Source organism: Acomys russatus, chromosome 1 (assembly GCF_903995435.1).
Source record: "Acomys russatus chromosome 1, mAcoRus1.1, whole genome shotgun sequence".
NCBI classification, from domain to species: domain Eukaryota; kingdom Metazoa; phylum Chordata; class Mammalia; order Rodentia; family Muridae; genus Acomys; species Acomys russatus.
This window is the reverse complement of record NC_067137.1, coordinates 19,562,911-19,586,724: the sequence shown is the minus strand read 5'-3', so window position 1 is coordinate 19,586,724 and position 23,814 is coordinate 19,562,911. Positions and strand designations below refer to the sequence as shown.

The window sequence follows — 23,814 nt, the reverse complement described above, 5'->3', positions numbered from 1 at the left end:
TCAGAGACTTGAGAAGAAATAAAATGAATTATTTGAGTAGACAGGAAGCGCAGGTTAGCAGCTTCCAAACTTAGGAAATGACAGAGACAGTTTGCTGCCTGAACTCTTCCCCAAAACTCTATAACGTTGCACCAACTTGGGAGACTTTTCATCAGAGCAGTTTCTCCCATTTTATTGTTTTACGTGTGTGTGTGTGTGTGTGTGTGTGTGTGTGTGTGTGTGTGTGTGTGTGTGTGTGTGTGTGTGTGTGTGATATCTATATAAGTTTCTGTGCATCATATGTGTACTGGAGTCTGTAACTGAGGTGACAGGTGACTGACCTTGAGGTGCCACATGGGCGCTGGAACTGAATGCAAGTCCTCTGCAAGCGCAGTAACTACTCGTAATTACTAATCCACCTCTCCAGCCACCAATGCATTTCCTTCTTAATTAAGTAACGAAGTGTCATCACCTAAAGACCGCTACACTGAGGGAAAGTCTCAGCCCCAGTTCCTTACTTTGAGGCACAATTGGGAAGTTTTAGAACTCCAATACTCTTTCCCCACTTACATACATTTTTCTTTCTATCTCATTTTTACATAAAATACACCATACCATACAAGTGTTCGCACCTGTTTGTTTTGTGTTTTTCATTTTGTGATATTTATTTTTGTGTATCTATCTGCATGCATGCGCCCGTGTGTGTGTCACACGTGTGCAGGTGCAGAGGCCAGAAAAGGGCTCAGAGCCTCTGAACCTAGAGTTACCCAACATAGGTCCTGGGAGCGGAATCTGGATCCTCTGCAAGTGGGCCAAGTGCTCTTAGCTGCTAAGCAATCTCCCCAGCCCATAATCATTATTTAACCCCTTCTGAAGATTGTTTCATTTCTTTGTTTTGTGAACAGGGCATGTGTGACAGTATTTGCACAGTGAAACCTCTGGTCCTTTGTGATTTTTTTTTTTTTTTTGAATGTTTTCTCTGACTGCAGCATGAGGAAGAGGGTGAAGGACAGGATGGAGGCGGTATCCTCAGTGCAGGGTTACTGCTGACTGCAGTCATCCAGGCTAGACATAGAGCAGCTAGGGAGAGTCCAGCGGGAACCGGTTCTAAAGACAACCAGGAGTAGTAAGCCAAAAGGCAGGATGTGACACATGATATTAGGATTAAGAATGATCTTTACTGACATTTTTTTCTTACATGAGCCAAGATATTATACAAATAACTCAGATGTCTTGGACCTTGATTCTTCTTACAAACCTGAGGGGAGGGGACCAGGGAGATGCTCAGTCAGTAAAGAGCTTGGCTTGAGTGAGGGCCTGAGTTTACTTCCACAGCCCATATCCTTTAAGAGCCCAGCATGGAAGCACACATCTGTAAGCTCAGCAAAGGGGATAGAGAGAGAAGCCGACCCCTGGCCAGTCAATCTAGACACATAAGCAACCCCAACTTCAGTGAGAGGTTTTGTCTCAGAAAACTATGCAGGCAGCTGTCCTGAGGAGCAGCACCCATGGTTCCACAATTGATCTCTGGCCTTGAATTCACACAGAGCCTCCTCATTCTGCCTCCCTGGTTGATGGGATTATAGGCATGTGCCACTGCACCTGGCTAAAATGATCTTTTGAAATTTAAATATATGTTCACTACATTATTTCCCTCCTCTACATTCTTTCAGACCCTCTCCCCCTTTCCACCCACCTAACTTTAAGTTCTTTCTCAAAAAACAAAAAAACAAAAACCCAATATAACCCCCCTAAAATCAAGAAAGCAATACTCCTACCCAAAGAAACACAAAGTTGTGACCAAATGAAAGTACATCCAAATATATGTGTGTGTGTGTGTGTGTGTGTGTGTGTGTGTGTGTGTGTGTGTGTGATTATATGTTAGTCATACCTGTCACACACACCAGCCTGCCCTGTAGTTGAGATGCCTAGTGTCACTTTACCCTAGTGGCTAGGTTTTCAGTCATTTACTCCTTTTTAAATATGAAATATGACAAAATATAATAAGATAAAAAGACAAGACAAACCAACAGAAAGAAAATAGCCCAAGAGAACGCACAAGAGTCAGAGGCCCATGTGTTGACACTCTCAGGAATTCCATAAAGACACTGAAGTGGAGGCCATCATACAAACACAGATGACCTGATGACCTGGCGAAGCCCTGTGCAGGCCCTGTGCCCGCTGCCTAGGTCTCTGAGCTCACGTGAGCTCTGCTCATATTGATTTAAAGGGCCTTGTTTTCTTGGTGTCTCCATCCCCCCTGGTGTACAGTTTTTCCACCTCCTCTTCCTAGGAAAACAGGGGAAACTTTTAACAACTGATTTCAATTATTTCGGTAAGGTGTTGGGGGGGGGGGGCGGGGGCAGGGGAAGCCTCTTTGAGGAGGAGCAAATTGGTAGAGATAAATAAAGCAAGAGAGAAGAGCAAAGCCTCAAAGCTCAGAGAGGCATGACGTTCTGGGAACAGGGACAAAAGTGCTGGGACAGAATCCTAGCAGCAAGACTTCCCGGCTAGCACAGAAAACAGGGTGGAAGGGGGGCAGGAAAACCGCTAAGCTGGAAAGACAGAGACCATTTGAGTCATATAGGCAGGGGATGTGAGAGGCCGCACTCACATTCGCCATTACAAGATGGCGCTGACATCCTGTGTCCCAAACTGGTAAAACAAGTAATCTGCGCATGTGCGAAGGAACTTTCCACTTGTTGTGCTCTGCCTCTCCCGTGGCGTCATATCCTAAGCGGAGAACAGTTTCCTATATACGGGATGGGTTTCTGCTGTTTGGGGTCTCCATTTTACTTGTCGTAAGCTTATGCTCTCCCTCTTAAGACGCATTAAAGCTTTACTGCAGAAGGATCCTGTGTGTGCAGCGTCGTTCTTGCTGGCGAGACGGTAACGCGAGTCACAAGGGGAGCCTGTTTGTGTCTTAGGAGCACTAGAAATCTATTGACGACATTAAGATGGGAAATAGTGTGATAAACAGTCTCTCCAGATGCCGTAGGGAGGGACACGGGCCAGAGGGAGGGTGTGAGTGGAGGAGGAGGCTGCTGTAGCAGTTTGAGAAGAGACAACGGTGACTGATACTGTGGCACTGGTGCTAGCTGGGAAAGGATGGGAGACAGTGAGATTCACTCACCGGAGCAGAACCGAACATCCGTGTACCACGACTCCGAGTATTCCGCGCAGTAAAGTAGGTAGTAGGCTTGGAGGACTCCATTCCCTGTACAGAAGGCAGCGGCTTTCAAAAATACAAACACTGGGAAAGGCCTCCCTCTGGTGAGCAAACCATAAATAAATGTCCTAGGGTGTAAGAAGAAAGTGGTTAAGGGTCGTTATTGAAGGAAGAAAGAGCGGAAGGGGAGAGGAGGTCAAACCACAAAATACTCTAAACAGAAAACCACACTAAATTCATTGTTGCAAACCCTTAGTTTGGCCCAGTCAATAAAGTGTTTGACTTGCAAGCATGAAGTTGTTGTTGTTGTTTTCTTTCCCCCATCTCTTTTTTAAAAGTCTGCCATCGTGGCAAGCACTTGTAAACCTAGCAAAGGGGACACAAAGACATGCATTGAATGGTCAGTTCCTATATGGTTCTAAGTGATTTTTGCTGGGCTATTTTTTGTTTTGTTTTGTTTTGTTTTGTTGTTTGGGGTTTTTTGGTTGATTGGTTGTTTTTTTGTTTGTTTTTTTGTTTGTTTGTTTGTTTGTTTTTTGGTTTGGTTTTGGTTGGCTGGTTGATTGGGTTTTTGTTGTTGTTTGGTCGTTTGGTTGTTTGTTTTCATCTTATGGTTTTTTAAAATGCACAGAAACTACCATTTGGCACTTCATTTTATTTACACAACACCCTTGAAAGGTAGATCCCATCCCCGTTCAACATTCGATGACAACAGAGGCAAGAGTAGAATTATCGCCCTGTAAAAATCAAAGGAAAAACTGGCTCCACAGTAATGTCAGAATCCACTCTTCTTCAGATGTTTGGATATTAAGTAAAACCTTGCATCCCTCTAATGAAGAAAAGAATTTTACCCACGGTAACAAACCCTGTGACATGAGCTTTCCCCAGCTAGACCCCTCATTTATCATGTTCCTCCTCTCTGCACCCTTAAAACCAAAGGCCTGTGTTCCAAGTGCTGGTGAGAGTAGGAGGATGTGGCTCTGAGCCACAGCCTCCTTCCCTAAGAGAAGCCTTTACTCCAGCTGTCTAGGGGCTCCCCGCAGAGCTCCGCTTGAGGGAGTTAGTCTGTATTCCACCTGACACATTGCTGACCGACTCTGCCACAGCCTCCTTCCCTAAGAGAAGCCTTTACTCCAGCTGTCTAGGGGCTCCCCGCAGAGCTCCGCTTGAGGGAGTTAGTCTGTATTCCACCTGACACATTGCTGACCGACTCTGCCACAGCCTCCTTCCCTAAGAGAAGCCTTTACTCCGGCTGTCTAGGGGCTCCCCGCAGAGCTCCGCTTGAGGGAGTTAGTCTATATTCCACCTGACACATTGCTGACCGAGTTGGAGAACGATGCCTTTTAATGTTTCGTTAGCTTCGTACCCTGAGGTGATGACAAGAGGGGGAAAGATTAACCATAAGAAAGCTTAAAAGGAAAGGCGAGGGAAGGAGATGGGCAAGGGAGTTTTGCAACACTCAGATGTATTCCTGGGCAAAGTGGTATTCTGAAATATCAATGCGGATGGGGCGCTCAGAAAGACAGCACTCTCTGAAGTCCCGGAGTAACAACATGCCAGCAGCAGCAGACAACCAGACCTTCATCCATCAACACCACTCCCCTGGGGAGCCAGGGTATCATGAAGAAATAGCTAATCACACATCAGAGGCACGGAGGGTACAAGGTACGTCAGGGATGTTCCATTGCTATGGAAAGGAAGAGAACAACTGAAGATGAAAGGGAACTAGGAGGATGCCCAAATTATAGACCCCAAGTGCTCCACTAGGCGTACTTGTGATAGGCAGAGTATGGAAGCGAATAACAGCCGTAGATGAGTATGAACACTGGGGAAAGTTCCATGAAGCCATACTGATCCATTAAAAATAGAGGTGACTATTACATCCAATCCTTACTCCGATAAATGTAACTAGAGGGACAATTGAGCATTTGCCCCACATCCCATGCTCCTGCCCCCTTATACTTGTCATCTTCAATTGATGGCCAACAGGTTTTCTTCTCAATAAAACAGCAACAAAGTAAATGCTACAATTAGAAGTGCGATATCATTCAAGGAACTCTAAAATCACCCACAGACTGAGTCATCTCTATGACTTCTTTTTTTTTTTTTTTAAGAGTTGTTAAGTCCAGAAGAATAAAAAAAAAAATCAGTTCAGGCAGGATCGTGAGTGAGGGTCACTGCCTGCTTTCCCTTCTTTTTAATTGTAGGGGCAGCAGGCAGGTGGATCACTGTGAGTTCGAGGCTAGCCTGGGCTACAAAATGAGTCCAGGACAGCCAAGGCTACACAGAGAAACCCTGTCTCGAAAAACCAACACACACACACACACACACACACACACACACACACACACACACACACTGAAGAGAAGAGAAAAAGAGCTGGCTTAGGAGACTGCAAATCAACACTAGAGAGTTGGACACAGTTTATCAATCTAACAAGACTCCAGACTCTCCTGGGAGATGGGCCTTTGGCGTACCTATGAGAAAGTGTCTTGACTACATTAATGATGTGGGAAGGCGCATCCTAATTGTGGTCAGGACCATTCCCCGAGCTGGAACCCCAGACTGTAGAAAGTAGAGAAAGCAATCTGGGCATCAGCGCGCATGCGCTTGCTCTTCTCTATTTCCTGACTGTGCCTGTGATGTGACCAAGCTCCGGCGGCTCCATGACTTTCCAAGTATGACGTACCCAAAACCACGACCCAGAGTGAGTTAACCCCTTCTCCCTTCAATTACTTTTGTCATAGTATCTTATATAAAAACCGTTCTAGTTGTTTTATGTGTATGGGCGTGTGCGTATATATGTACATATGTGCACCACGTGCATGCTTGGTGATCACAGAGGCCAGAAGAGAGCCTTAGGTCCCCTGGAACTGGAGTGATAGGTGGTTGTGAGCTGCCATGTGGGTGTTGGGAATTGAACCCAGGTCCTCTGAAGGGCAGCCAGTGCTCTTCGTCACTGAGCCATCTCGCCAGCCTAAGTAATTTTATCCCAGCAGCAGGAGAAGAAGAAACTAAGACAGGGCCCTCTGCGCTGTGCCTATTCCATAGTAAGGGACCACGTCCTTTAATTGCTTCTTCTACTTCTAATGTGAGTTTCAACTCTTTTATGCTCATTCAGATAGAGGTTGATAAGTACTCTGTAAATGTACAGCCTTCGTCACTGCTAAGTAAATGTTTAGTGGGGGGGAGGAGATGACACTCTCATTGGAAAGGGTTAACTGAAATTGCACATCCAAATTAAACCCAAAGGGGAAAAAAATTAGAAATAACACATCTTGTATCAACCAACTCATATTTAACTAAATCTTCCTCAAATATAAGTGCTATTGCTAAGATTATCACGCCAATTGAGGGTTCTTCACTATATGAAATTTTAGACTTCATTGTCAATCAAAATAAATTCAGATTCTGCAAATACGCACGAAGCTTCCATGTGTTGTATATTTAGCTGTTCTATGTAGTGACCCTGTTTCTTCTTTCATTCACTGTCCCACTTCCCTGGTTTGGTTTTGGTTTTTTTTGTTGTTGTTGTTTTGTTTTGTTTTGTTTCATTTTTTACAGCAAAACTCCTCTGAAGAGTGGCCCACACTTGCCATCTCTGTGACATTTTCTCATCTATGTGCCACCTTCCCTCACAAAAACCAAGTCTCAGCAGAGTCTCACCTGGCACCACACTTTCAGACCAAGAGCAGATTCTTAGCCCCGTTCTCCTGGAAGCGGTGCCAGCAAGCACACCACACTGCCTTGGTTTCTCTGCTTCATTGATTTGTCCTCATTTTCCTTCGTGGGTTTGTTCTCAGCCCTTTGTCCTCCAAATATTGATGTCCCAGGTCTCGGGACATTTTTTGACCTCATTTAAGCACTACTATCTATGTGGTAACACCTCCTCAAATATCAAACAGTGCCACTGTGGCCAGCCATGCCTCACTCTTAGCCTCTAAGCAACAGCACTGGAATGTGCGGTTTGGGGAAGTGTTTAGGTCACAGGGTTCTACCCTAGTGAATGGTTGCCCACCTCTACCAAAGGGCTATGGGACTGGCTGCTCTTTCTTCTTGCCTTTCGAGTTTCAACATGTGAAAACACTACAAGAAAGCCCTCCCCAGAGGCCAATGCCTTGATACTGAATCCCCCAGCCTTCAGAACTGTGATGGCTAAATCCACGCTCACCACAAAATACCCAGTGTGTGCTGCTGTCCGAGAAGCATTAAGTTAGCTCAGACAGTTGCCCACCCGATCAGTCACTAGGCTCATAGACAGCCCCTGCTAGGTGTCTCATGCCACTGTCATGAGGACTTCAGTCTTAACACACCCCAAATGAGACTCCTGATCCCCCACACTTCCCAAACCTGTGCCTCCTCAAGGCTTCCTCACCCCCAGGAAAATGCTAATTTATTCTCTCATTTCCAGTCTAAAGATCTCTCTCTCTCTCTCTCTCTCTCTCTCTCTCTCTCTCTCTCTCTCTCTCTCTCTCTCTCTCTCCCTCCCTCCCTCCCTCCCTCCCTCCCTCTCTCCTCTCTCCCTCCCTCTTTCCCTTCCTTCCTCCCTCTCACTCTATCCCTCCACTTTACCTGAGCAAGGCCAGCACATGCCACCTCAGACCTGTTTTGGAAAGCTCCCACCTAGGCATCCACAGGGCTTATCCCCATCATGGTTTTTGCTTGTTGTTGTTGAGTGTGCTGAGATGTCGGCCTTCCTGACCACCCTGTACAGAACAGGAATCTCAAATGCCTCCTCATTATCCTCATGAACCTGCTTTGCATTTCTAATAGCCCTCTTTGCTAGTCAGCAACACAACTTACTAGGTTGCTTATAAGTTGTCTCTTCACACAAAAATGTACAGTTCCTTTGAGGAAGAAGAGGCTGAAAGACTGCAGGAGCCTAAGAGGATGGATGGTACCAAGGAAACAACAGGATGGACAGACATATGAATTTACACATGCATGCACAGGAACGTCACAGTCCAAACCAGACCGTCCCAGTGCTGAGATGGGCAGTAGACAGTGCCCAACCCTAACCAAGAAGCTATCTTCAACTGACAGCTGTCACAACCAAAAATCTAGTGTCTCAAAGGGAGTCTCAGTGGGTATATAAATCACACTGAAGGCCAAGCTCCATGCCCAACACAAAATAAACTCAAAGCATTTTTGGAGGTTTGGGGGGAGGTTTTGTCTTTTTGTTTTTGTTTTCTCATGTTGCTTTGTTTGACCCCCCCCCTTACTGGTCTTTTTTGTGTATATTATTCGTGTGTGTGTGTGTGTGTGTGTGTGTGTTAAGTGTTCTTTCTTTGTTTCTTTTTCTTTTTGGGGGGGTTGGTTTTTTCAAGACAAGGATTCTCCGTGTAGCCCTGGCTGTCCGGGAACTTTCTCTGTAGACCAGCCTGGCCTCGAATCACAGAGATCTACCCTGTGCCTCATGAATGCTGTGGGATTAAAGGTGTGAGCCATCACTGCCTGGCTCTTTGTTTCTCCCCCTCCTCTTCCTCCTCCTCTTCCTCCTCCTCTTCCTCCTCCTCCTCCTCTTCTTCTTCTTTTTCTTCTTCTTCTCCATCCTCTTCTTCTGTTTGCTCATTTTGTTCTATTTTTGTTTGTTTTATTAAGAGAGAGAGAGAGAGAGAAGGCATGGAGTTGAAGGGTGAGGAGTTGGAGAGGCCCCATCTCAAACAAGGGAAGAAGACCAGGACAGACCAGGGTTGTCCTCTGACTCCTGCATGAGCACCATTAGCGTGTGCATATCTGCTGCATTCACACACAGGAAGGTACACACACACACACACACACACACACACACACACACAAACACACAACTCAAAAGTAAATCTTTCCAGGAAAATGGCTTCATGGTTGTGCTGGGTGGTTTTATGTCAACTTGACTCATCTGAGAGGAAGGAACCGCAATTAAGGGAAAAACCTTCATAAGATGAGACTGTAGGCAAGCCTGTAGGGCAATTTCTTAACTCATGATTGATGGGTGAAGGCCCAGCCCATTGTAGGTGGTATCACTCCTGAGCTGGTGGTCCTGGGTTCTGTAAGAAACCCAGCCATGAGCAAGCCATGAAGTGCAAGCCAGTAAGCAGCACCCCTCCATGTCCTCTGCATCAGCTCCTGCCTCCAGGTTCCCGCCTTGTGTGAGTTCCTGTCCTGATGTCCTTCAATGATGAACAATGACATGGAAGTGTGAGCCAATTGAGCCCTTTCCTCCCCAAGTTGCTTCGGTCATGGTGTTTCACCACAGCAATAGTGACCCTGACTAAGATGGTGGGTAAGCACCTTGGCTGATCTTGCAGAGGGTTTAGGCTTGATTCATAGCACCCACATGGAGATTCACAACCAACTGTAACTCCAGTTCTAAGGGATGAGTTTCTCTCTTCTGGTCCAGCATACATCAGTGGTGTACAGGTGTACATGCGGGCAAAGCACTCATACATACAAAAACATTTTAAGCAAATAAAACAAATAGCATGCCAGGTGTGGTGGTGCATGCCTGTAATCCCAGCACTTGGGGAGGCATGGGCAGGCAGATTTCTGTGAGTTCAAGGCCAGACTGGTCTACAAATAGAATTCAGGTCAGAGAAACCCTGTCTCCAAAAACAAAAAATTAAAAAAACAATAAAATAAAGAGAATAAAATGATAGACTATGTTATCAAGGAAGCAGAAAAGGGAGAACTCTTTTTCACTGTTGATAGGAATTCAAAGTGGGGAAGCCACTATAGAAATAAGTGTGGGAGTTCCTTTAAAAACTAAAAATACAACTCTAATATGAGCTATCTACGCCACTCTTGGGAATGTAGTCAAAAGAACACTACAGCGTATACTAGTACCTCAGGATACCGGAGCATTGCTCACGATCGGCGTCGTGGAGCCAGTTCTGGTGTCTGTCAATGGTGAATGAATTTCAAGAATGTGGCACACTATATACACAATGGAGCTTTGTACAGCCGTAAAGAAAAATGGGATCATGTCCCTTGCAGGGACGTGAATACAATTGGAGATGATCACATTAAATAGAAGAAAGAAGTTAATAAAAACATTAGGATGTTTTCTCTCACATGTGGATCCTGGATTTTGTGCGGATGCATACAGTTTGTGTACACACGCATACATGTATACATGTATGTATACAGTTTGTGTACACACGCATACATGTATGCATGGTGCTGAGCACAGACTGTGGGGAAGAAAGAGAATGAGCAGGTGGCGGTGAGGGACAGGAAAGGAGAGGCGAGACTGAGCTCAAAGCACATGGTATAATCGGATGGAAGGCATTGATGAAGCTTGTCAAGGTGCACACTGAACACATAATAAAAGTTACAAAGAGGAAATGCTACCCTAGGGCTCAGTCTTGATTCGTGAGTGATGGGGGAGGGCCCAGCCCATTGTGGGCACAGCCTTCAAAGATAGCTCCACCTCAGTGTCGCTCCTTTATATATCTCTCTCCAGTCCATTGTTTACTTGAACAACAAAAGCAACAACAAAAGCAAGTGTACGGTGACATTTCTGTGACATAGGTTGTTGAGTGAAAGTGTCAAGCCTGTCTGTCGTCAGCAGAGCTGCTATCTACCTTTTCTACAGTCCCCACTCTATGGCCCTGTATTCATCTTGCCACCTTTACCTGAGGCATGGGACTCATGTAAAGGAAGTCACCAACCTGTCATCACCTGTAGCCTCCCATAAGCTTAGAGACATACAAGATGGGATGCAAAGGTCCTGGCACACCAAGCATGAGAATAGATGAAGAAATAGAGTTCAGGGACTAGAAAAGCTTCTCAGTGGTTAAGAGCACTTGCTGCTCTTCCTGAGGGCTCAATATGGGTTCCCTGTACCCTCATCAGTTGGCTCACAACTACCTACAGCTCCAGTCCCAGGAGATCTGCTGCCATCTTGTGGCTCCTCTGAGCACCTGCACACACGTGCACACACACACCTGCGCGCGCACACACAAAATTTTTTTTAAGAAAGAAAAGAATTACAAAGAAACAAAACAGACACCTTGGGAAAACTGATACTCAGTTTAGAAATGCCAACAGTGGATTTAGATGTGACAATGACCACAAGCAGAAGTCACTCAAACTCCCCAGTCAGCCAGTACTGACTATGGTCCAATAAACAAAGGCGAGTTATAAACCCCATTCAGCCAACTTAAAGCAATAGGAACTGGATTTATCCTTTCAGACTCGAAATAAGCAGGACAAATTATATGAAACGACAAGCATTCGACAATAAAAGACAGTGTCTTTTGGTTATTTTCCTGCTGCGGTGATAAAACTCTCTCTCACAGCACCTTAATGGAGAAGGGGTTCTTGTGCTCTTGGTTCCAGGGCACGGTATATCAGAGCAGGGAAGTCACAGGGACAGACAGCAATAAATGTGTGTGCGCTAGTGCTCAGATCATTTTCTCCACTTACACAGTCCAGGGTCCACTGCCTAGGGAATAGTGTCACCAACAAGGGGCAGACAGGCCTTCTCATCTCAATTAAGGTAATCAAGAGAGCCCCCCCCCCCACTAACATCATCACAGGCCCATCTCCTAGGCCCGTCTTTCCTAGCTGCCAATGAACACGAACAATCACATACAGGGGAATCTCTGAGAAACAAGAAACAAATTATGTGAACCTTCTAACTAGCCATATTGCTGTTTTGAGAGAATTTCTAGGCTGAAGTACAAGCAGATTCTAAGCTAAAGCTACAAGATTCTTGACTCATGAGATGTGTATAACTCTCATTACAGAGAATAAAAGAGAGATACAGATTAATGAAGAGGGTCTTCTTCAAGTATTCAGTGATGCTAATTGGTGAATTGGTGTAAGAAACGAATCATCCAAAAAATTAAGAACAGTATCCAATACTCACATTTGGTCAGGAATAGAGTCCATTCTCACCAACCAGATAGAAAACTCACAACGTGTGAGACTGGTGCAATGCTCACGAAGACCTTACTTTAGAAAGGGTAATCAACCCTACCTGGCCTACTCTTCCGCAACCACATAACACATTCAATCAGCACCTGAAAGCATTGAACTATTTACAAATAACTTAGCTGCATCTAGAATGAAGTTCAAGAATATTTATAGGAATGTAAAGTTTCCTAACCTTCAAAATCATAATTTCTTCTTTTGTTGTTTTATTGGGGTTTTGTGTGTGTGTGTGTGTGTGTGTGTATGTGTGTGTGTGTGTGTGTTTGTTTGTTTGTTTAGGCTGGGTTGTGTATATAGTCCATCCTGGCCTGGATCTTCATATGTAGCTAAGTCTGGCTTAACCTCACAATCCTCCTACCTCAGTTTCCCAAGTGGTAAGTTGATGATAGTAATTACCATCCCATCTGTCTTTAAAGAGCTACAATTTTGAACTATCTAATGCATGCAAAAATGCAGGGAAACGCTGTCTATAACTGGAACAATAACCAATCGAAGGTGATAAAGAAGGCACATGCCATCGAGCCTGAGCTCATCCCTAGGATCCATATCATGGAGGAGAGAAACCACTCCCACACATCGTTCTCTGACCTCCACACACATGCATGCACAGGAAAGACAAAAGAAAGAAAACTTTTTAAAAATGACATCAGTATTAGAATAGCAGACAATGATACTAAAATGACTATTCTAACTATATATTTCATGTGTTTTAACTTTAAGCCAAGACATGATTTTTTTTTTTTAAATGCAAACTTCTATGGTTGAAAACTACAGTTGGGAAGGAACAAGTCTATTTGGCTTATACTTTACAGTCCATTGAGGGAAGCCAAGGCAAGAATTCAAGGCGGGGGCCCAAAACAGAAAATCATGGAGGGATGCTGTGCACTGACCTGCTTGCTCTGGCTTGTTTTATGGATTATCCTGCCTAGGGATGGCACTGCCCACAGTGGGCTGGCACTCTTGTATCAGTTAACTGTTAAGAAAAGGCTCCACTGGCCGATATGATGGAGATATCTCCTCAGTTGAAGTTGCTTCTTCCCTGGTGACTCTAGTTTGAATCAAATTGACAAGAACTAATAGCACAGTTATGATTGGTCCTGACTGTAGAGCAGTTAAGTGAAGAGCAGATTTTTGTTTGTTTGTTTGTTTGTTTGTTTTGTTTTGTTTTGTTTTTCGAGACAGAGTTTCTCCGTATAGCCTTGGCTGTCATGGGCTCGCTTTGTAGACCTCAAACTCACAGCGATCTGCCTGTCTCTGCCTCCTGAGTGCTGGGACTAAAGGCGTGTGCCACCACACCCGGCATGAGCAGATTTTTAGAAAACTAATAGCCCAGTATCCATATAACATTTTTTTTCTTTTGGAGTGTCTTCAGTTCAATTTTCAAGCTTGCTCCTTCTAAGCCCTCATCCAAAATGAATTGCTTTTCAGCTCCTATTAAACATTAGCAGATTATTTTCATAGAAAACTAGAATAATTTTCAGAGACATGGGACTTCAAATATTTTAAAGTATCAATTTAGGTATATTTAATATGAAACTGAAGGAATGCATTAAACCATACAATCTGATGTTTTAGGTGGGTGCGTATCCGTGACACTGAATCACCTCAGATCCATCCCTCACGATCAAGAGATCCTTCATATCCTTCAGCAAACCATTGGGTGTCCCTTATGTCACATATGTTATCTGGACTTGATAGAAATAGAATAACAAAGCATGCATTCTTTGAAGTGGTTTCTTTTGCCTAGAATTACTTTGCCGTTTTTCCATACTGCAACACGTGCCAATATTCCATCCATTTTATTTCTGAGTAATGTTTCATTATATATTTATACCATGGTCTATTACTTTCACCTATTGACCAAGATTTATATTATGTCTAATTTAGAGCTTCCATCAAAAGGGACACTGCAAATATTTCTGCATAAATCTTTCTATGAATATGTGCTTTTACTGGGGGCGGTGGGGGTGGCAGAGAGTACCTAGAAATGAAATATCATGTGCCCAAGAGCATGCAAACATTTACTTTTTGCAACTTTTTCAATGTTTAACTTTTTCAAACACTGTCAAAATATCTTCCGAAGTGTTTATCATTTCACATTTCAATCAGCAATGTATGGGAGCCATATATGGATACATGGCCTTTTACTTCCGTTTGTAGGTTCCTCATGATCTCAGGGCTTAATTTCCATGTTTCTACCTATCTCATGATGAGAATCTTTTCATGTGATTATGTGTCATTCAGCTATTTTCTTAGGTAAGATAACTTTTCCATTTTAAAAATATAAGGTGTGAAGTCAACAGTTAGAGAAGAGCTGCATTTTCACTAAGTAGCACCAGAAAAACTGGCTGTCCCTGTGCAGAAGGAATTTTGATTCATACTTCTAATGCTGGAAAGAGCAGTTACTCAAAATGGAGACATAGGCCCAAATGCAAAAGCCAACATGTACATCTTCTAGTAGGAAGTACAGGAGAGGACGCTTGTCACCCAGGGTTAGGCAAAGGCTTCTTACATATGACCACTAAAGATAAATAGGAAAGCTAGAGCAGCTAAATTAAATGTCCCTGCTTTTCAGAAGCTAGTTAGAGAGAACAGAAGAAAAACCACAAGCTGAGAAAAAAAAAAATACTGGCTACATGCCTATACCTGGCAAAATATTTCTGTTTAGAATATATAAATAACCTTAAAGTTTAATAAGAAAACAATTGTGTATACTACTATTTAGATTTGTTAATTAAATATGTAACTTTAGGCATGTAAAGGGCCTTCCCTGAGTGGTGGGGGCACAGAACAGGCAAATTTGGAAGCACAGAAACACAGTCACCTGTTGTCATTAAGGCAAGATGGGGAGAGGCAAAAAATCAGAGGCTCTGCACTGGAAAGAATCTACTGATGCTTCATGGGAAGAAAGAAGAAGGAGGAGGAGGAGGAGGAGGAGGAGGAGGAGGAGAAGAAGAAGAAGAAGAAGAAGAAGAAGAAGAAGAAGAAGAAGAAGAAGAAGAAGAAGAAGAAGACGACAAATATTTGTAGTGAAGGCCCAGCCTGGGCAATGTGGATTAGATATGATGGAACAATTTTGAAAATGGCCCCAGAGGCTAACTCAACACTTAGACCAGCCAGTAGCTCATAGGTACAGACAGCATTTAGAGTTAAAGAGTGGAAAGATGTTCCAAGACCAAGTATATGGAGGACAGGCCCAGATGGGGCCACTTTTGTGACAGAATATCAAATTTCCACCCACCGATCTGGAGACAAACCATGCTTTATGGAGCAGCGCAAGCACACGCCTTCCCATGGTCACCCCGCTAGCCCACCACCGCACCACACAGACTCACTGAGGAGGTAGTACAAGCGAGAACAACATGAGACGACCAGGGAAATCATTAACATGATGCCCGGAACACCCAGAGCCCAATAAATACTGGCTTCTCTCCTCTGTTCTCCCTGCATTCACGACCAAATGGAGGACAAATTGCACTGTTGGCCCCAAGTCAGAGGTTTTTAAATTTTAGAGCTCCTGTGTCAGGCTGAGTATCATTAGAGGCTCCTGGGTCGAGAGCAGAAACTTTTGAAACAACGTGAGTCTGGACTTGAAGCTCCCCCAGCTGAACTCAGAGAGCACCAACAGCAGGCTGGTGAGTGTCCCAGGTTCCCGAGTGCCACATCCTGGCAAAACTCCTAAGATAGAAAATGTGTGTGTGTTCTGTGTTAAAACAAAAACGAAGGGGGGAAAAATGTATGCTCCTTTCTCCAGCCGTCCTTGGCTCTTTCCTCCTTAGGGAAGGAGAAGTGAATTACTCGACTTTACTCCACACCTTGTCCTTGTGGAACTTATTCTAATGTGATGCCCTTATACTAAAGGAAGTGGACTGAGCTTTAACACCCACCCCATAGAACAGCTGCCCGGAACAGTCCCCAGGGGACACTTTGTAAAAGAACTTGAGCCAAGCATGAGCCTTTCAGCCTCCTAAGAAGACTCTAGGCAAGAGTAGCATGGAAGAATGGGGAAATAGTAGGACCCACAGGGTCCTGGAAACCTACAAGAAGAACTTTATGACAAGCGGATCTGGGTCCTGGGGTCCTCCTCAAACTAAGGCACCAGCCAAGGAGAATATAGGCAGTAAGCTTCAAACCCCTACCAGGACCTAGCCGACGAACATGATATTCTCCACCATTGAGTGGAGCGTGAGATCTGACTCTCACAGGAACTCTGGTGCCCCTTTTCTGACCACGTCCCCTGGATGGGGAGCCCTGGCGGCACTCAGAGGAAGGATAGCAAGTTACCAAGAAGAGACTTGATATTCTGAGAGCATATATAGGGGGAGGAGGTCTCCCTCAATCACAGACATAGGGGACGGGAGAAGGGGGGAAGTGGGAGAGAGGGAAGAATGGGAGGAAACAGGGGAAGGGCTAACAATCTAGATGTAATATAAATAAATTAATAAAATTTAAAAAAAAAAGAACTAGTGTTGTTCCCCCACCAACACCCCCATGTCTTATCCTCTGCTGTGGCAAGACAACCTTATGCTTCTTAGTTCGTTCTTGTTTCCAAGCAATGAATCCTAAATCTTTCAGGAATATTTGTACCAGCAGCCTAAAGACTCTTCACCAAATTCTAACCACTTCTGGAATTCTTCTCCTTTTTTTCTTTCTTTCTGTGATTCAGAACTCCTACCTTAAGAGAAGGTAGGGACAGAATGGCTCACAAGTTCTTGGCCCAGCTAGCCTAGAGTATATGTGGCAAGAAACACACACACACACACACACACGCATGCGCACACACACACGTGCATGAGCACACACACTCATTCACACACACGATTAATTTTTTGAAAGTCTCCAAATAGTAATCAGGCAGAACTACGTGTTCAATAGAAGGAGCATGTGTGAAATAGTGTTAACACCTATAAAGAATGATGAACATCTTTTGATACATAAATAACATACCTACATAGTAAAAGTATATTTCTATTCTTTTCATTTCCAGTTTTTACTTTAGCAACCATCCACTATTTTGCATGACCAAAACAAGAATAGTGCTAAGCCTATGGCTTAAGAAAACAAGAACAAGTGTGAAAAGTCTGGCACTGTGGTGAGAGCCCAAGAGGAAATCCAAAGAGCCACTGTCTCAACTCTGAGTCTTCAACCTGCTGTGTGGCTTGGACAACTTACTGAACATGCCTATCGTCTGTTCCAATTTCCCACCTGCACAATGGAGGGATCGCAGTGCTACCTAACCGGTTGGTGTGAGGGTTAGTACTCATGTCATGCAGAGGGTTTGGCACAGCGTCTAACATCTGGGAAGCACTCAAAACAACAGCACAGGAAGTGCTCAGGGGCCTCAAAGGAAGAGCTGGAACAGGAGTGGAAAGGTCCACAAATTTCATATATCCTGGTGACAGGGAGACAAGTAACTCATAGTGTTCTCAGGGGGGTGCCAAATTTGTCTTCGACAGAATCAATCCCAAGCTTTTTTCTAATACATTAAAAGTTCCTCTGGAAAAAAAAAAAAGGTTCCTCTGAAGATGATGGACAATGTGTACATATTTGTTTTATGGGCAATTACTTCCTCGTTTGTTTTAAAGGGCACTGGTCATATTTTGCTACACAAAATGCCTCTGGGGATTAAAAAAGTCTAAAAATAATCTTCATAAATTTTCAGAAAGCATTCATTGTTTTTCTACATGAAGTTGTTTTTTTTTTTTTTTTTAAATACTGTTTATAGCCAGGCTGTGGTGGCATATGCCTTTAATCCCAGCACTCTAGAGGCTGAAACAGGAAGGTATTCTTTGTCACTTCCAGGCCAGTCTCAAAAAATAATAAAACAAATGTGTCTGTAATGCTGACAGTAATAAATTTGAGGATAAGAATAGATGTCCATACAATCATATTTTCTTGTCAAATATCTATTTCCAAGCAAACAAAATCAAATGCTTATCTTTTATCTCCTTCAGCTAACATCCTTCTTTCTGTACATGTGTATAAAATAAAGTAATGATTACCCTGGGATCTTGTCCACAACAGACTTTTGATAAATGGTCATTGGACAAGCATAAACATATTACTACTTGTCAATACTTAGCTTTTTTAATGAATGAGAATTCCATTAACACCTTATGATTATAAAGCTTGACCAATAAAGAAGATCCTCTGGGGGAGGGGGAGCTAAGAAAGGGCTGGTTAAAGTTTGTATTTCTGACTCTTCCTTTCCTAGAAATGACATGTTAGTTGAGAGGAAAGTCTGTCTTAGGTTCCCATGGGCCTTTTTTTTTTTTTTTTTTTTTTTTTTTTTTTTTTTTTTTTTTAATCTAACTTCAAATCCAAATCGACTTGATCTTCTGACTGGAGGGATTATCAGCTCCAAACAACACAGCCAGGTTTCAGTAACCTTTCCCTACCCATTGCCCTACTAGTCACCTGTATGGAGTGCCTACCTACCTGCTTTTAAAGGCTGGAGGCCTGGAACTGAAGGTATTCATTGGGACTTAGCTAGGAAGCCTGCCAGGCACCAGGTGTGTCACCTTCTTCTGTTACATAACTTTTCTCAGCCTCGGTTTCTCCGACCGTACAGTGGGCATAGCAAGGGCATCTCATACACTTACAGTGAAGCCAAGCAAGGAGGACAGACTGATGCTAAATGATGCTCTTCCACAGTCAGCCCACTTCCTCCTGGGGGGGGGGGGGTCTCTGTAGGAAGCTGCACAGTCCTTAGCCTCTCAGTTTCTCTTTGATGCTTTCCTGTCTTTCCTCCCACACCAGAAAGGCAAAATTCTAAACTAAAAAAAAAAAAAGATTTTTCACCTAGAACAGTTGAGCTCTCAGTTAGCTTTGACTAGTTCACCTTTTAAGTCCTGAAGGACTTAGGTAAATCAATTGGCAGTGAGCTCAGCTTCTTTGGAGTGGAGTCTTAAGCAGAATCCCCATTGTATCCTGTTCTCATCTATGACATCCAAGTTGGACTCTGCCCACCTCCCTTCTCAATCACACAAAAGACCAAACAGATCAGAAGAACTTCAGAGAGTTCCAGAGATATTACCTCCCAAAGTCCCTGAGCCAGCCTGACCTCTGCAAGAGAAAGGTGAGGTCTACAGACTGAGCAGGCACTTGTAAGGTCAAAGTGCAGCCTTGGAGAGGAAAGCGCCCTGGCCAATGGCTCCGATCCAATCTGAGTTCCCCCCACCCACCCCTCGCAGCTACCGCAAAGCGAGGGGCGCCCAAGCGACGACGATGAAGAAGGCTCCTGTCCGACTAGTGCTTTCCAACTCCAGGGAGCCCAGCCTGAAGCCCCGGTCCCCAGCAAGCGTTCAACACACGCCTCATTCTCAGATCCTCCCCACTGAGCGCGCTGTTCCTCGACGTTTGTCCAAGCTCTGGAGCCAAACAGGGGAGCTGTGCGCTGCGGGAGAAATGCTAACCTGTGGAAATAATGTGCGGAGAAGAGACTCAGCAGCACATTCCCTGGTGGTCCGAAGAGGGAGCGGGGCTGCCAAGCGAGCATCCCTACCGACACCACGAAGGCAGGCAGCTCCTGCAGGAACCAAGCGACGCGTGCGGGCAGGTGGGGACCTATGTTGTTGCTGCTGTTTTCCCGTAACTGGAAGGATTCCGTGAGCACAAATTCAGAGTCCCCATGGTGGCCAAAGTAGCGCTACTTGCCAGCACCAGGACCTGATGGCACACACTCGGCATCTTGCCTGTGTTTACAGCTGGTGACTGCCGCCCGCCGGTGTGGCAGAGAGCGCGGCCCCTTTATGTGCACTAGACACCACCCGGTGTCCGCCCCTCGGACCTGGGTTCCCTCCCCACTCTAAACCTCCCCCCACCACCTCGCGCCCGCCTCCTGCGTGCCTCCCACCTAGGCACAGCCCGCCCTGGCTCTGCTTAGTAGCAATGCCCAATTCGCCCATTTCTGGCTCTTTGGGTTGCAAATGGGGCACAGGATCGAAGCTTTTGTGGAGCTAAATAGTGTTTTGGGGGCTCCCTTCTCCACCCGTGCCTGTGTCAGCCATCAGCTCTTCTCCTCCCTAGGTGGCCCTATGATGACTTAGTCTTCACCCGCCAACTTCCAGTCCTGCAACTTCTGGGACCAAGCAATAGCCAAAACCAACAGCGCTGATGCTTCTCTATTACTGCCGCCAGGCAGTGCCCACCACGAGTCGCCCTGAGTAGGATTTCCCACTGTCCCAGTTGTCAGTGCTTCTTCCCTCCCCTTAGTTTCCACCCAACCCCGGGTCTTTCTTCAGACCCTGGGCTGGCCATTCTGGTGCTTCCATTCCCTCTGTGCTGGGACCCTCCTCTCCTTTCTCACTCCGCGTCACCACGACCACCACCACCCTCCTGTCCTCTTTATCCCTCAGGCAGGTGCCAGCCTTGAGGGTAAATGTCCTAATTCCTCGGTGGTTCCTCGTCACAGCTCCTCCTGTATGTCAGGGCTGCTTGTCTTAGTGAGAAGTGTGCCTCTCAGACACTCGTTAACCCTGAGGGGTCCTGAGAACGTGCACTACACCCGGCGCCCTGCGCCCCGCGCCCCGCGTCCCACTTCCCCGCTTCCCGCGCCCCGCCCCTCCCCCACCCCACCCCTCACCCCCGCTCCGTCCTTAGGTTCCTCTGAAGCTGCCTCAAACTCTGACTAAAGTTTCCAGCTTCTCTAGAGAGACACCTTTTCCCTGCTCTGAAACTCTTGTACTAGGTTCCATAGGATGGTGGTGATGATGCTCTCTGAACCGTCCAGCCTTCGCGTACCAGACCCAGTTCTTTTCCCACTCTTCCCTCAACCTCCAAACACCCCACCCCACTTCCATTCCTCCCCCCCCCCTTCCATTCCCCTCCCTCCCTCTCCCCCCCCCCTCTCCTCCCTCTCTCCTCTCCTCTTTTTTTCTTCTTCTCTCTCTTCTCCTCCCTCCTCCTCCTCCTCCTCCTCCTCCTTCTTCTTCTTCTTCTTCCCTCTCTCTCTCTCTCTCCTCTCCTTCCTCCTCCTTCTTCTTCTTCTTCTTCTCTCTCTCTCTCTCTCTCTCTCTCTCTCTCTCTCTCTCTCTCTCTCTCCACCTGCTATTTCCTTCATTCTTCCATCTTCTTGTCTTCCCTTCTTTGATTACTTAAACCCTGTTTTCCCCTCTTGTTCCTGCTTTGGGTACCATTCACTACCGGGCTTTCTCCTTTTCTCTCCCCACTTATTTGGAGCTTTCTCGCCCCCTTAATTCCAGCTCATCTGTTGTAGGATCACTCTCACTCCCCCACCCACTCCAGCTAAAAGAATGAGCAACGTTAGTCTGCTCCAGCTTAGAGGAGTTTCTTCTCCCTTGTGACATGTGACAGGTGGGGATTCCATTAGTGATGCAGGGCGTCCTCTTCTCAGTGACCTAGATGTAGTCATCATCACCCTGCTGCATGAAAAGTAAAGTAGCAACATCATCATACTGTCTGAAACTAATCATCAGACCGGGGCACCCAGACTCACTGGACCACTTTCTATGGATTAATCAGGTGTCAATATTTCGGCAGCTTCCTGCACTTTGAACATTGGCTCTCTGTAGGTCCAGACCTAACTTCTCAGTTCCTACTTGTTCCTCCAAGATGCTCAAATCTAGATTGCCAGCAGAGAACCCAAGGGTCAGGATGGCACTCTCTCCCTGCCAGAAAACTCCACTTAGATGCCTTTCAAAGATTTCACATTCGACTCATTTGTTTCCTCCACTCTACCCTCTGGGCTTTCATTGGCGCCTCTTCTGTACCTTCAGCAGCCATAGTCTCCTCAGGAGGCTTGCTGAGTCAGGGAGCTATGGATGTCATGGTGTCATAGTCAGAACAGTGGTGTAGCATTCCAAACCGACTCAATGGGGATAATTTTGAAGGAATGAAATATTTCTATCTCAGTTTCCTCCTCTCCTTTTGTATAGCTTTGCTGAATCTGAATGGTCATTTTTCTTTTCATCCCCACTCCTACAGCAACTTAAAGTTAATTGAATGGGCCCATGTCTGTGGATTGGCCGAGGAGTAGCTGTTCCAGGCTCAACGTAGCTGAGCCTGGTGTCATTGGTGAAGCACCTCAGAACACAGCTTTAGGCTGGACTTAGCTCAGGAGCAGAGCCTTAGCCCAGGCTCACCCTGGGATGAGTGTGGTAGACCCACTATTGTATATAATGTCAAAAAAAAATAATAATAACTCTTTTCAGAACACAAGAAACACATAAGATCTTTTCAGGCCAATACCTAACCCACTCTTGCTTCCTAGTCATTCTATTGGCCAAACAAAATCACGTGACTGATTCATTTCCATTGTACGAGCAGAAGACTTGTTTCAGAGTCACACAGCAAAGGGCAAAGAGATATAAGGAGAGAATTGAATCCAAAAAGGGGGGAACAAATTGCAAATATCAAGCTTGATTGATCTTGTAATAGGAATATGTTCTCATAACCTGTACCTGGGACAAAAGCCAAAGTCTCATCATTCTAGAGCTCCCCTCCCCCCCCCTTATACCTTCTCACAGAGTAACCACTGCCCTAACTTCAATACCATAAATTAGCTCTGCCCGCTTCTGAACTTCATTTAAATGGGATCAGACAGTATTTGCTCTCGTGTGTGTTTTAATGGTAGTTGGAATTTGTTTTACTCAGTGATTGTAAGACACACAGACACGGGAATAACAGTCACGAGGGGGAAGTTAATATTAATAGATCCTTAGAAACAGGAGACGCAGCATGCCATACGCAACCACCCAAGGAACAGCAGGGCCTTCCTGGAAGCATCAAGACTAAACAGGTGAGGCAGAATAAGAAATTACTTCTTTACGTCCAGTGGCTCAGGGGCTGATTCTGCTTGTCTGTCTCTTGACCCTGGGATAACTAAAATTGGCATATAGTACCCAGAACTTGAAAGCCCAATAAAAGATAATTTGGCTTGCCTAAGAAAGGTATCCTATAGTCATTTAAAATTTTGGTGAATTATCTTGCCCTGGGAAGGGAAATTCCTACCTTGTCAGCTAGGCATAGTTAGCAGTTTGTGTGTGTGTGTGCGCGTGTCCTCGCGCGCACGCACACACGCGCGTGCATGCCTGTGCATGTGTGCACACACATGTGTGAGTGAGTGCATGTTTATGTGCATGTGCATACAAGTGTATGTACATGTGTATGTGTGCATGCATGTGTGTCTGGGCATGTGTGTGTGCATGCATGTGTGTGTGTGATCCACATTGTTGCAAATAGTTCTGATGTGTTCAATCTCAGTGTGCAACATTGCATTAAGAGAGTGTATTCATTCCAACTGGAATAAAAAAGCAACGAAAGAAGGGCAGTTTATTTAATCTCACAGTTTAAGGTATAGCCCATTATGGCAGGGGCATGAGGTGGCTGGTCACATTGCATGGCAGCCAAATCCTGTCACCTTAACAATGAAAACTAATCTCAAGTTTATGCTTTCTCATCTTGACACAAACATCACTAAATCACAGCATGCCACACCCCAGCCTCAAAGGCTCACGGCAACATCAGAACACAGAAGTATCTGTGTTTTAAAAACACCTGAAACCCACATTCTCACCATCCAAGAAAGACCAAACATAGAACACAATGCTCAATAAAAGCTAAAAATTGGAAAAACATGAACTCTGCAAGTTCAAATCCGCCCTGGTCTACAAAGTGAGTTTCAGGCGAGTCAGTGGTCAGCCCTCAATAGAACATCTGTATTAGCCCTCACAGACTAAGGAGACATCGTAGGAGGTAGGGAGAAAAGAATGTAAGAGTTGGAAGATGGG

The 23,814-nt window shown here is 45.1% G+C and overlaps 1 protein-coding gene across 1 annotated transcript in view; it reads right to left on the bottom strand.

Annotated features, from left to right (window-relative positions):
- The window catches only part of Srd5a2 (steroid 5 alpha-reductase 2), a 30,082-nt gene extending 10,329 nt beyond the window's left edge, over nucleotides 1-19,753 (bottom strand). The window contains 3 exon segments of the mRNA XM_051168068.1: nucleotides 3,113-3,276; nucleotides 19,480-19,648; nucleotides 19,651-19,753. Of these exon segments, the coding sequence (XP_051024025.1) occupies nucleotides 3,113-3,276; nucleotides 19,480-19,648; nucleotides 19,651-19,753 (436 nt within the window).
- Nucleotides 19,754-23,814: the final 4,061 nt, after the last annotated feature.